A 14,983-nucleotide genomic window follows, 5' to 3' on the forward strand; every position below is an offset into this window, starting at 1 on the left:
AGAACAATGTTTAACTAAATATCTGTGGCCTAGTCAAGGTGATACATTAAATTAGTTATCCCAACATCTTCCAAGCTTGCTTAAGAATTTAGTTAGCATGAAGTCCCTGGCATATAACAGGACTCTGGATTTCTTGATTCCCTTTGCTAATCTCTGACAGCCTCTTCCACCATTTCTTAGGTGCAAATCTCTGACAGCCTCTTCCACTGTTTCTTAGGTGCAAATAGAGATGGACACATTTTGCCTCCAGCTGAGGCCTTTAGAAATCACAGGAGTGAAAATATTTCTGCCTGATGATTTAGTGCACAAAATTAGCCAGAGCATGTAACATACATCCCTCCTTAGGCATGTTAAAATCAAGTTTATTGATGCATGGATTGTAGTTGACTCTTGAACAATGTGCTGTTTAGTCACACTGAGTAACCCCCCAACCCTGCAGTTGGAGATCTGTGTATAACTTCACATTTGACATCTGTATTTGAGGTTCTATATCTGCAGATTCAACCAGCCACGGATCATGTAGTACTGTAGTATGAATTTATTAAAAAGTAGATCCACACAGTTCCAGTCTGTTGTTCAAAGGTCAGGTCTATATATAATAAACATTACACATTATATAATTGATAGGTTAATGGTTTAGATCAATATATACATTATGTGCTCATGTAATATCCACACCACTAGGATAGTGAACATTTCCATCACCAGAAAGTTTCTTCATATCACTTTCCTATGTCTCTCACCATCCTTCATCATCAACAATACGATATCTATTCCTATAGCTTTGTTTTTCTCAGTCATATTTATAGTGAATATTTAAGTTCTCTACCTATTAAACCACCAGGTTTCCAGGTGGCACTGCTGGTAAAGAATCCATTGCAATGCAGGAGACATAAGAGACAAGGGTTCCATCCCTGGGTCAGGAAGATCTCCTGGAGAAGGGCAGGGCAACCCACTCCAGTATTCTTGCCTTGAGAATCCCCATGGACAAAGGAGTCTGGCAAGCTACAGTCCATGGGGTCATAAAGAGTCGGACACAACTAAGGGGACTTAGCACGTTTGCACACACCTATTAAAACAACCCAAGACATGTGGTCTTACTTAGTGAAAACCAGCACATAAGGAGGTCACCACAGTCATGCACTCAAGACGAAATACATGATTTGCAGAGTCCACACTGTGAATATTATTGAGAATTTATTGTTGTGAAAAGGCAGAGGCACCAGAGATCAAATTGCCAACATCCGCTGGATCATGGAGAAAGCAAGAGTGTTCCAGAAAAACATCTATTTCTGCTTCATTGACTATGCCAAAGCCTTTGACTGTGTCGATCACAATAAACTGTGGAACATTCTGAGAGAGATGGGAATCCCAGACCATCTGACCTGCCTCTTGAGAAACCTGTATGCAGGTCAGGAAGCAACAGTCAGAACTGGACATGGAACAACAAACTGGTTCCAAATAGGAAAAGGAGTACGTCAAGGTTGTATATTGTCACCCTGCTTATTTAACTTATATGTAGAGTACATCATGAGGAACGCTGGGCTGGAAGAAGCACAAGCTGGAATCAAGATTGCTGGGAGAAATATCAATAACCTCAGATATGCAGATGACACCACCCTTATGGCAGAAAGTGAAGAGGAACTCAAAAGCCTTTTGATGAAAGTGAAAGAGGAGAGTGAAAAGGTTGGCTTGAAGCTCAACATTCAGAAAACGAAGATCATGGCATCTGGTCCCATCACTTCATGGGAAATAGATGGGGAAACAGTGGAAACAGTGTCAGACTTTATTTTTTTGGGCTCCAAAATCACTTCGGATGCTGATTGCAGCCATGAAATTAAAAGACGCTTACTCCTTGGAAGGAAAGTTATGACCAGCCTAGATAGCATATTAAAGAGCAGAGACATTACTTTGCCAACCAAGGTCCGTCTAGTCAAGGCAATGGTTTTTCCCGTGGTCATGTATGGATGTGAGAGTTGGACTGTGAAGAGGGCTGAGCGCCGAAGAATTGATGCTTTTGAACTGTGGTGCTGGAGAAGACTCTTGAGAGTCCCTTGGAATGCAAGGAAATCCAACCAGTCCATTCTAAAAGAGATCAATCCTAGATGTTCATCTGAAGGACTTATGCTAAAGCTGAAACTCCAATACTTTGGCCACCTCATGCAACTAGTTGACTCACTGGAAAAGAGTGATGCTGGGAGGGATCGGGGGTGGGAGGAGATGGGGACGGCAGAGAATGAGATGGCTGGATGGCATCACCGACTCGATGGACATGAGTTTGAGTGAACTCCGGGAGTTGGTGATGGACAGGGAGGCCTGGCGTGCTGTGATTTATGGGGTCGCAAAGAGTCGGACACGACTAAGCGACTGAACTGAACTGAACAGAAGGAAATGAACAGGACTGTGGTCAATTAGAAAAATAGATACAAGCACTTGGGGGAGTATTTGTGATGCGTGAGTCATAAAGGGCAGCATGAAGCCAGAAGGATTTTTTTTTTTTTTTTAGTTTCAAATCTACAGAAATATGTTGTTGCTCAGTTGGAAAGTCCTGTCCAACTCTTTGCAACCCCATGGACTTCAGCCTGACAAGCTTTGCTGCCCTTCACTATTTCCCTTACCTTGCTCAAACTCATATCCATCGAGTTAGTGATGCCGTCGAACCATCTCAACCTCTGTCATCCACTTCTCCTTCTGCCTTCAATCTTTCCCAGCATCGGGGTCTTTTCCAGTGAGTCAGTTCTTTGCATCAAGTGGCCAAAGTATTGGAGTTTCAGCTTCAGCATCAGTCCTTCCAATGAATAATCAGGACTGCTTTCCTTCAGACTGGACTATCGGATCTCCTTGCAGTACAAGGGACGCTCAAGAGTCTTCTCCAGCAGCACAGTTTGAAACCATCAATTCTTCAGCATTCAGCCTTCTTTATGGTCCCACATCCATGTTCATACATGACTACCAGAAAAACCATGGTTTTGACTAGACAGACATTTGTTGGCAAAGTAATGTCTCTGCTTTTTAATATGCTGTCTAGTTTGATCATAGGTTTTCTTCCAAGAAGCAAGCATCTTTTAATTTCATGGTTGCAGTCACCATCCGCAGTGATGTTGGAGCCCAAGAAAATAAGGTCTGTCACAATTTCTATTGTTTCTCCATCTATTTGCCAAGAAGTGATGGGCCTGGATGCCATATTATTAGTTTTTTGAATATTGACTTTTAAGCCAGGTTTTTCATTCTCCTCTTTCACCTTCATCAAGAGGCTCTTTAGTTTCTCTTTGCTTTCTGAATAGGGTGGTGTCATCTGCCTATGTGAGGTTACTGACATTTCTTCCAGCAAGCTTGATTCCAGTTTGAGCTTCATGCAGAGCGGCATTTCACATGATGTCCTCTGCATAAAAGTTCAATAAGCAGGTGACAATATACAGCCTTGATGCACTCCTTTCCCAAATTTGAGCCAGTTCATTATTCTACAGAAGTATGTAGATAAATAAACATACATTGTAATGAAGAATTATCTCTGGAATACAACACACTTAAGTTGTAAACTGTTTACAGAAAGGATACAACCGTTCATAAGGCTCATATCCATTGAGTTGGATGGGTTGTTTCTGCTGTGAAATGTTCACTTAGGTTCATTTCTGATTTGAGTCTCTGGGGGAAGGGGCATGGCCCCCTGAGTGACAGGTTGGCTCTGGGGCCTGGCAGGGACAGTGACATCTCAGAAGGACTCCCTGGAGAGCCCCTCTCCCCTCTCATCCATATTCAGACCAGAGGGCCCTCTGCCTGCCCCGCCCCCGCCATGAGCCCCTGCCTCCTGGGCTGTGTGGTCTTTTGTCTCCTGCAGGCAGGTGAGTCCTGGGGGCAGGGTCCCCTTGGGGGTGCCAGCACTAAGCCTGTCCGCTGTGACTGCAGCATCGGTCCTCCTTCTCCACAGGGGCGGTCCATGCTGGTGTCACTCAGGACCCCAGATTCCAGGTCGTGAGGACAGGGCAGAGCGTGACACTGAAATGTACTCAGGATCTGAGTCACGACTTCATGTACTGGTACCGACAAGACCCGGGACACGGGCTGAGGCTGATCCATTACTCAGTTGCTGCTCCCACCACAGAGAAAGGAGATGTACCCGACGGGTACAGCGTCTCCAGATCAAACACAGAGAACTTCCCTCTCACGGTGAAGTCTGCCAACCGCTCCCAGACATCTGTGTACTTCTGTGGCAGCAGTTACTCCACAGCGCTGCACAGCCACCTTCTCTCTGTGCAAAAAGGCAGATGAGGGCCCTGCAGCCTGGAACTTGGGGAGCCCCTTGCAAGCTCCTAGCACCTGGAGACTTGGAGCCCACAGACACATGCTGGCAGTATAGCCAGCGGTTTTTGATCTAGGCTGGCACAGACCTGACAACAGGGCCTCATGGACATGTGTCCACCCTCATTCTCTGTCTTGTCACTCTAGCTGCCACGTGAGCATAAAGATGCTACCCAGCTCTGACTCCTAGTCATCAGTCTGAACAGGAGGCCTCCAGGAGGGAAGGTTGTTGGGAAATCAGATACATCTAGACCCTCTTGTCTCCCCGGGCACCACGTTCCTGTCGCTATGGAAGGTTCTCCCCAGGCTGGCCCTTGGGTGGTCTCTGCGCTTGTCCAACTTCCCCAGATGTGGGTCTTTCCTCTCCACCTTCCTGGCCCTTGTTCCCACCCTTCTCTACTTCAGCCTTGCTGCTCCTCCCTCAGCTGGATCATGTCCTTGCCCATCACCCAGGGAACCTTGTAATGACCCCTAAGTGGGGGTGTTTGAGCGGGCTCTCTGGGGTCCTCAAAGAGAATGCAACCTCTGTTAATTATTAATCATCGTAAATTCTTTGGTAGTCCCTCAGGAGAAGGAGAGACAAGCTGTGTGTGTATGTATTCTCCACCACTGCCTGTGTTTAGCATCTAAATAGCTTAGACCCTGATGCTGGGAAAGACTGAGAGCAAAAGCAGAAGGGGGTGGCCGAGAAAGAGGTGGATAGATAGATAGCATCACGACTCAATAGACGTGAATTTGAGCAAACTCCGGGAGATACTGAAGAACAGGGGAGCCTGGTGCGCTGCAATGCGTGGGGTCTCAAAGAGTCGGACTTGAGTTAGCAACTGAACAGCAACATCACCAACAAAAACTAACCCAAGTTTGTAGCATCTCCCTCATCACAATCTTCTAAAAGTCAAAGTATTAAATATTTTCTGCATGAGCACATTTCTTTTCTCTTATAATACAAAATCATAAATCAGCTATGGCTGACTGGTGTGTTTGTTTGTGTTTCTAATTGTATCTGTATCCTTTAGAAAAACAAAACAAACAAAAACACAGTTCAATCGGCAAACAGTGAAATGTTTTCTAATATGAACACATCCCATGACTATTAAATCTGGGCAGACAATCTTGGTTTCCATTCATAGATCACATGGGGGCGCTGTGGAACTGCCAAACTCCAGAAGTTTCTGGGCAGAGCAAGCAGACAGAGCAAGTGCCTGGGACAAGGAATGTTAAGAGAAAGCTCTATTTGGTGTTTTTATCTCTGGAAGCCTTAGTAGCATAGGCACTAATTTGCAGGCTTGCTGTGCCAGTGGGAGCCATGAAGTTCAACTATGCAGTGCTGAGGGATTCTCTGAGGTTGCAGAAAAAGTGAAGGGTATGGAGCTGGGAAAGGGCAGGAAAGAGAAACAGAAAGAGAAACACTTGCCTGAAGAGAAAAGCGGAGGAGCCATGGGGAAGGGCCTCGGGCATAAACGCAGCCTCGCCTGGACCAGCAGTCCAGCCCACATGTCTTCTAAGAGACTTTGCAGGACAGAGCAGGGCTCCTGGATCAGCTGACCTGAACGAGAGGTCAGATTCCTGGGACCCAGCAGAGGCAATGACATCAGAGCAGTGACGTCACTGCCTCACCTCCAATCAGAGGAAGGAGGCTCAGAACCCCAGCTCTCAGAGAAGCAGAGCTCTGAGCAAGGAGACGCCTGCCCAGCTCTGCCCCTCCTGCCATGGGCTGCAGCCCTGTGTGTTGTGTGGCTCTTTGTCTCCTGGCAGCAGGTGGGTCCTTGGCACAGGAGAGAATCCGTGTTCCTAGCCTGACTTTGCCTGAAACCAAGGCACCTTCGGGTTCTCTCCCGCATTTTTTCTCAGCCCCAGTCTTCTTCCCCAACAGGCCTTGTGGATTCTGGAGTCACCCAAACCCCAAGATACCTGATTAAAGCAAGAGGACAGCAGGGGACCCTGAGATGCTCCCCTGAGTCTGGACACCTCTCTGTGTACTGGTACCAACAGGCCCCAGGCCAGGGCCCCCAGTTCCTCGTTGAGTATTACAGCCAGGAAGTGAGGGGAGAAGCCCAGCTCCCGGATCGATTCTCAGGAAAACAGTTCAGTGACTCTCACTCTGAGCTGAACTTGAGTTCCTTGGAGCTGACGGACTCCGCCGTGTATCTCTGTGCCAGCAGCCAAGACACAGCCTTGCATGATCCGGTGCCTCTGGTACAAAAACTTCCTACCCCAGCTCAGGAAGTGGCTGTGAGGGTGACTGCCTGCCTGTCAGGCCTACATAGATTCGATAAACTCTCCCAGACATTCTTCCTCTGCTGTGTTTTAATGTTCCCAAACATCACCCTAGGTAGTATTATTTTACCTGTTTATACATCTGAGGGGAACTGACTTGCCCAGATCTTATATTTATTACTTTCAGAGCAAGGAATTTGATTCAAGTCTGTCCTCATCACCTGTGGTCTTTGCCCCCATAAAACTGTCCCCCACCAGGAATAAATAACACACACACACACACACACACACATACATATACACATAGAGTGTAAAAGCAATTGGCTCACATAGCTGTTAAGGCTGGTAAGTCCAAAAGCTGCAAGCGTGTCTGGTGCTACTAGAGACTGAGGGGGAACTGATGTTCAAGTTCAAAAGCAGAAGAACTAATGGCCCAGTGTGAAGGCCGTTAGCTGACAATTCTCTCTTACTTCGGGGAGGATCAGTGTTTTCGTCTATTCCCCTCTTCCCCTGGTTTCATGAAGCCCACCTACGTTATGGAGGGTCATCTGCTTTACTAATTTAAATGTTAATCTAATCTATTATTAAAATATTCCTATTCACATGTTACCTTTTCCAAAAATACCCCTCTTAGGAGCACCTAGAAAAATAAAGCTAAATATCCACGGCAGAGTCAAGTTGACATACTGTATTAGTCAGGACACCATCTTCCAGAGTTGCACAGGAATTTAATAAGCATGAAGTCCCTGGCAGGTAACAGGACTCTGGATTTCTTGACTCCCTGTGCTAATCTCTGACTGCCTCCTCTAGTGCTTCCTGGGTATGAAAGTAGATAAGGACACATATTGACTTCAAACCCTATACTTGAGGACTTCAGATCTCATAGGAAAGAAAGTAATTATGATTGCTGGTTCAATCCATGAGATAAACAGTGAATGTAACTTACCCTCAAGCGTTTTTATATCAACTTTATTGGCATATGAATTATAGTTAACATTTGAAAAATGTGAAGTTTGGGGGCCCTGAACCAGCCCTAACCCTGCTGTAAAAGTTTGTTTAAAATTCAGTCAACCCTCTCTATGATTCCACAACCGCAGATTCAACCAGCCACAATTGTGTAGTACTGTGAAAAGTGAAAGTGAAAGGCACTCCGTTGTGTTCGACTCTTTGTGACCCCTATACTGTCCATGGAGTTCTCCAGGCCAGAATACTGGAGTACGTAGCCTTTCCCTCCTCCAGCGGATCTTCCCGACACAGGGATCTAACCCAGGTCTCTCCCATTGCAGGCATCTGCTTTACTAGATGAACAAAGGTCTGTAGTTACTATCTATTAAAAATTCCACACAAAGCTGGACCCATGAAGTTCAAAAAAGTGTGGTTCCAGGGGTCCGCTGTGTGCATAACATTACACGCTGTACAGTGAAGCAATGAATGGTTTTGATCAACCCAAATGTATGTGCCCGCGGACCGTTCGCCCACAAAGACTGAGACCATTTCATCAGCAAAAATTCTCTCAGGCCCCATTCCCAGGCCTGTCTCCTTCCCTGACAACCAGCAGTATGATTTCTGTTGCTGTCATTTTGTTTTAAAGTCCTCTTTAGCCCAGAGTTAAATATTTAAGACATTGCTCCTGGAAAGTCTTATGGTTAAAGAAGTTCTTGAAAGCATGTGAGCACCATATCCATGTCAGGGGCGATCCTATCTGGAGATGGATGGTTTAGAAAACGACCATCCAAAGGTCTTCCCTGCTGGTACAGGCTTTTTTAAAAAAAAAATTTATTTATTCACTTTCATAAATTTCTTTTCTCATGCACACATTGTCTGAAATTATTTTATGATGCTATTTTGACAGGAAGTCCTCATCTCCTAGGAAATTACTTTGAGGTCCTATGTGACACACACACAGCAAGGCCCACACTGGGTGCTGGGACTGAGCAGGCAACCAGCAGCAGCGATTTTGGTGAAAGATCATTTCATGTCAGGAGAAGGCTTGCCTTTGATTTGACCCCAGCGTCCAAGTCACAGGAGTTGAATTGAAAAGTCCGCCTTTCTGTAGCGGCCTGGCCTGGTCACTAGTCTCCTGTACTGTGGGTCCCAATGTCTCTTGGAACAGAGACATTCTGAGCACAGGTGTGGATCCCATGGACTTGCCAGGCCCCGATTCAAGGCTTGTTTTTGTGGCTACAAAATCGGGCTCATTCACTGATTCTGACTTTAGTTTCTGTGTTTTTGTCTCTGAGGGCCCAGAAATGGTTCGTCCCCCAGACCCCAGACGTGCGATCGTGTCCATGGAAACCAGCACATCAGAAGGTCACCACAGTCACCCACTCACAACCAGGTGCATCAGAAATTATTAAGAATTTGAAAATCACAGCAGCAGAGCATGGCAGCTAGTCCTTCTAAATGTGAGGTTTGTGCAAGGTGATACAGTCTAGGGCTCTAGGATATCGGTTACTGAATGGCTGCCGCTCTTCACAAGGACGTACTCCCAAACAATGGATGTCTCACTTAAAATCGGAGCATTTTTCCTTTACCCCTGGGTCAGCCATCTCTCCCGACATCCCTCCCACGACTGTACTGCTTTGTGCCAACATGTCATCCGTGGTGCTGGTCAACCAGCTTCCCTCCTCAAACAAGGTGGGTCACAGGCCTGAGGTGGTTCTCCTTGCTGCTCCCCACCCCTCAGACACCAGAAGCACGTGCTCCGGTGAATGTGGGGCGCTGAGCCTGCATTTGACAGGCACGCTGTCAGTCATGAATTAATAAGAAATAGAGCCCAAGGATTCCTCAAGTGTTGATGAGTCTGCTCTAAGGTTGGGGAACCAGATTCCAGAGGCATTGTGGGTGGAAGGACATGAACTGGACTGCTGTTAATTAAACAAGGTGGAAGCATGAGGGATTATTTGGGACACGTGAGTCATAAAGGGAAGCAGGAAGGCCTGAGGATTTTCCCCGAGATTCAAAACTGCAGAAATAATAAACTACAGATCAGTAAACTGAGTGTATTCATGAACATCTATGCCTGAAATAAAGTGTAGATAAAGTTGTGAACAGTTTTACGGAAAGTTTACAACAAATTGTAAGGCTTCTGTGCGTTGAGCTGGATAGGTCTCACTGTTGTGAACTGTTCAGTTCAGCTCAGTTGCACAGTCCTGTCTGACGCTTTGCAACCCCATGGACTGCAGCACTTCAGGCTTTCCTGTCCATCACCAACTCCCGGAGTATACTAAAACTCATGTCCATCGAGTTGGTGATGCCATCCAGCCATCTCATCCTCTTTTGTCCCCTTTTCCTCCTGACTACAATCTTGCCCAGCATCTGAGTCTTTCCAAATGAATCAGTTCTTCACACCAGGTGGCAAAAATATTGAAGTTTCAGCTTCAGCATCAGTCCTTCCAGTGAATATTCAGGACTGATTTCTTTAGGATGGACTGTTTGGATCTCCTTGCAGTCCAAGGGACTTTCAAGTGTCTTTTCCAACACCACAGTTCAAAAACATCAATTCTTCAGTGCTCAGCTTTCTTTATACTCCAACTCTCAAATCCATATATGACTACTGGAAAAACCATAGCTTTCAAGACAGACCTTTGTTGGCAAAGTAATGTCTTTGCTTTTTAATATGCTGTCTAGGTCAGTCATATGTGAACTGTGCATTCGGGTTCATTTCTGATTTGAGCCTCTGGGGGAAGGGGCGTGGCCCCCTGAGTGACAGGTTGGCTCTGGGGCCTGGCAGGGACAGTGACATCTCAGAAGGACTCCCTGGAGAGCCCCTCTCCCCTCTCATCCATATTCAGACCAGAGGGCCCTCCGCCTGTCCCGCCCCCGCCATGAGCCCCTGCCTCCTGGGCTGTGTGGTCTTTTGTCTCCTGCAGGCAGGTGAGTCCTGGGGGCAGGGTCCCCTTGGGGGTCCCAGCACTAAGCCTGTCCGCTGTGACTGCAGCATCGGTCCTCCTTCTCCACAGGGGCGGTCCATGCTGGTGTCACTCAGGACCCCAGATTCCAGGTTGTGAGGACAGGGCAGAGCGCGACACTGAAATGCACTCAGGATCTGGGTCATGACCGCATGTACTGGTACCGACAAGACCCGGGACATGGCCTGAGGCTGATCCATTACTCAGCTGCTGCTCCCACCACAGACAAAGGAGATGTGCCCGACGGATACAGCGTCTCCAGACCAAGCACAGAGAACTTCCCTCTCATGCTGGAGTCTGCGAACAGCTCCCAGACATCTGTGTACTTCTGTGGCAGCAGTTACTCCACGGCGCTGCACGGCCACCTGCTCTCTGTGCAGAAAGACAGGGGGCCCATGTGCAGGCTCCTCGCACCGGGAACCTCATGCCCTTGGGACCACGTGCCAGCACTGTGACCCGGGATGTGTGAGACAGGAAGGCCTGGATCTGACCGCGGGGCATGGACGCTCATGTCCACCGTCAGTCTCCATCTTTCCTCTGCACTCACCTGGATGCAGCTCAGAACGCGTCAGCTCTTTTTGTGTTTCTCACTTTTTTTTTATTGGAGGCTAATTACTTTACATTCAGAAAACGAAGATCATGCCATCTGGTCCCATCACTTCATGGGAAATAGACGGAAAAACAGTGGAAACAGTGTCAGACTTTATTTTTTGGGGCTCCAAAATCACTGCAGATGCTGATTGCAGCCATGAAATTAAAAGACGCTTGCTCCTTGGAAGGAAAGTTATGACCAACCTTGATAGTATATTAAAAAGCAGAGACATTACTTTGCCAACCAAGGTCTGTCTAGTCAAGGCTATGGTTTTTCCCGTGGTCATGTATGGATGTGAGAGTTGGACTGTGAAGAACGCTGATCGCCGAAGAATCGATGCTTTTGAACTGTGCTGTTGGAGAAGACTCTTGAGAGTCCCTTGGACTGCAAGGAGATCCAACCAGTCCATTCTAAAGGAGATCAGTCCTGGGTGTTCATTGGAAGGACTGATGCTAAAGCTGAAACTGCAATACTTTGGCCACCTCATGCGACGAGTTGACTCACTGGAAAAGACTCTGATGCTAGGAAAGGTTGGGGGCGGGAGGAGAAGGGGACGACGGAGAATGAGATGGCTGGATGGCATCACCGACTCTGTGGACATGAGTTTGAGTGAACTCCGGGAGTTGGTGGTGGACAGGGAGGCCTGGTGTGCTGTGATTCATGGGGTCGCGGAGAGTCGGACACAACTGAGCGACTGAACTGAACTGAACTGACTGAATTACTTTACATTAATATATTGGTTGTTTTTGCCATACATTGACACAAATCCGCCCTGGGTGTACATGTGTTCCCCTTCTTGAACCCCCCTCCCACCTCCCTCCTCCCCATATCCTCCCTCCAGGTCATCCCCGTGCACCAGCCCCAAGCATCCTGTATCATGCGTCGAACCTGGACTGGTGATTCATTTCATGTATGATATTATACATGCTACAATGCCATGCTCCCAAATCATCCCACCTTCACCCTTTCCCACATTAACAAACTGAAAAATAAAAATCATATGATTATCTCAATAGATGCAGAGAAAGCCTTCAACAAAATTCAACATCCATTTATGATAAAAACCCTCCAGAAAGTGGGAATAGAAGGGACATATCTCAACATAATAAAAGCTATATATGACAAACCCACAGCAAACATTATCCTCAATGGTGAAAAGCTGAAAGCATTTCCCCTAAAGTCAGGAACAAGACAGGGTGCCCACTCTCACCACTACTATTCAACATAGTTCTGGAAGTTTTGGCTACAGCAATCAGAGCAGAAAAAGACATAAAAGGAATACAAATTGGAAAAGAAGAAGTAAAACTTTCACTGTTCGCTGAAGACATGATCCTCTACACAGAAAACCCTAAAGACTCTACCAGAAAACTGCTAGAGCTAATCAATGATTACAGTAAAGTTGCAGGATATAAAATCAACACACAGAAATCCCTTGCATTCCTATACACTAATAATGAGAAAATAGAAAGAGAAATTAACGAAACTATTCCATTCACTGTTGCAATGAAAAGAATTAAATACTTAGGAATATATCTACCTAAGGAAACAAAGGACTTGTACATAGAAAACTATAAAACACTGGTGAAAGTAATCAAAGAGGACACTAATAGATGGAGAAATATACCATGTTCGTGGATTGGAAGAATAAATATTGTAAAAATGAGTATACCACCCAAAGTAATTTATACATTCAATGCAATCCCTATCAAGCTACCAACGATATTTTTCACAGAACTAGAACAAATAATCTCACAATTTGTATGGAAATACAAAAAACCTCGAATAGCCAAAGCAATCTTGAGGAAGAAGAATGGAACTGGGGGAATTAACCTGCCGGACTTCAGGCTCTACTACAAAGCCACAGTCATCAAGACAGTATGGTACTGGCATATAGACAGAAATATAGATCAATGGAACAAAATAGAAAGCCCAGAGAAATGCATCCAGTTCTATAGTTCTGACTCTTCCTCATCAGCTTAAGACCTCCAGAAGGGAGGAATATTAGTAAATCAGCTATACATAGACCCTCTTTTCTCTCCCAGCACCTCATTGCTGTCTATCTGGAAGTTTCTCCTGCAGCCAGGCTCTCAAGTGCTCCCTGCTCTTGCACACCTGAGGGGCAGGTCTTTCCTCCTTTACTGTCTTAGCCTCAGCTCCCCTGCCCTCTCTACTCCAGACACACTTCTCTCCCCTCATCTGGCTCATGTCTCTTCCCATGACACAGGGAATTTTGTAACCACACATAAGCTGTCATGTTTGAGCAAGCTCTTGGGGTCATGAAAGAGAAAACAAACTCAGTTAATTAGAAACCATCCAAAATCCCTTGGGAGTCCATTCCCGGGAGGAGAGACAGACTGGGTTTGTGTGTTCTCCCTTCCTGCCCCTCTTTCTTATCATCTCAGTTAACCTGGACCAGGTTTCCACCATTTCCCTCAGAGAAATCTTCTCAAAGTCAAAATATTTCCTCCATGGTATCTTATTATATCAAGATTTTACAAGTTCATAGGAAATAAATAGGTTAAAACACATAAAGCCTCTTCATAAAATGCACTGGCTAGATTTTGGTAATGCTTAATTTAAATATGAAATCTGGCAATATATGGATCTGATAAACCAGAAGGAGGTCTGGAATCCAGGTGTCCAGGCTGGCTTCATCAGAGATCGTGAGAGCGCTGATTTCTGTTGTCCGTATTACTGCAGTTTAGCTAACTACTCTCATTGTAGTGGTGCAGCAATTATTTCCTTCTTAGTGGAAATGTCTGATCATACAGTGTTTTACCTCCACAGGCTAAGACTAGACTTGAAGATCAACCCTAATTCAGCCAGGCTGGGAAGGCAGCAGATGAGGGGTGTGTGTGTGTGTGTGTGTGTAGGGGTTGGAAGTGTGGAGTGTGGGGAATTTGTATTCTTGTTTTAGGTGAAAGGCACACACCCATGAGACCTTTGTCCACTAGGAGGCACTGTGGGCCCATTGTAAGCAGGGTGTGCTGGGAGGGGTTGACAGTCACCCTGGAGAGGGCAACTTTGGGGAACCTTGGCTACATGCCTGCATCAGAAAGCAGGTTTGAGTTCCCTGAGTGGTCCAGACACATGGACTCAGCACAGACTCCTCACTGCCCAAGGGGGTAGGGACGTGCCTGGAGCTTCAGGATGTGTCCAGGGGTTTGTCTCCTGGAGCAGCATGGGAAGGGGAGGGTGAAGGGATTATTGCGTCTGGTGAGGGCTGGGTGATGAGTGTCAGGCAGGGATAGGAAGAGAAAAAGCCATGTGATGGGCAAATGGGGACATGGGGTCAGTGCTAACCTCACACCCACCCTTTGCTGAGGGGTTGTGCGGGACAGGGAAGGGCATAGAGGGGCCCACCATGGGTCCTGGCAAGGGGTCCAGTGGATCAGGAAACAGCCTGCAGAGACACAGAGCAGTGACGTCATAGGCAAATGCTCCAATCAGGGAAGCAGGAGGGTCAGCACTTTACACCACTCACCCCAGGAGCCCCACCTCCAGCCAGCAGCAGTCCTGGGTTCCTGATGCCGCCATGGGATCCGGGCTCCTCTGCTGTATGACTCTCTGCCTAATGGGAGCAGGTGAGGCCTGGACACAGTCTGGGAGCTTCTGAGATGTCTTTCCTCCCTGAGATAGAAGCCTGGCGATGAGGGCTGCAGCAGGAGACTTCTCCTGTGCTCTGCTCTCAGCTTTCTTCTGTCTCTTCCCCAACAGGCCTGGTGGATTCTGGAGTCACCCAGACCCCCAGGTTCGTGATCAAATCAAGAAAACAGCAAGTGACTCTGAGATGCTCCCCTGAATCTGGACACCGCGCTGTGAACTGGTACCAACAGGCCCCAGGCCAGGGCCCCCAGTTCCTCGTTCAGTATTATGATGGGAAAGTGCTTACAAAAGGAAACATGCCAGATCGATTCTCAGGAAAACAGTTCAGTGATGCTCGCTCTGAGCTGAACTTGACTTC

At 46.8% G+C, this 14,983-nt stretch overlaps 1 gene segment (V, D, J or C); it reads left to right on the forward strand.

Annotated features, from left to right (window-relative positions):
- The first annotated feature begins 10,227 nt into the window (after positions 1 to 10,227).
- Positions 10,228 to 10,882, forward strand: LOC148778411 (T cell receptor beta variable 6-9-like). The segment is given in 2 exon segments: positions 10,228 to 10,392; positions 10,479 to 10,882. Coding segments are annotated over 2 exon segments (453 nt in total).
- The last annotated feature ends 4,101 nt before the right edge of the window (positions 10,883 to 14,983 follow it).

The sequence above is a fragment of the Moschus berezovskii genome, chromosome 3 (genome assembly GCF_049115385.1).
Source record: "Moschus berezovskii isolate FMDL1 chromosome 3, NW_MosBer_1.0, whole genome shotgun sequence".
Taxonomy (NCBI): domain Eukaryota; kingdom Metazoa; phylum Chordata; class Mammalia; order Artiodactyla; family Moschidae; genus Moschus; species Moschus berezovskii.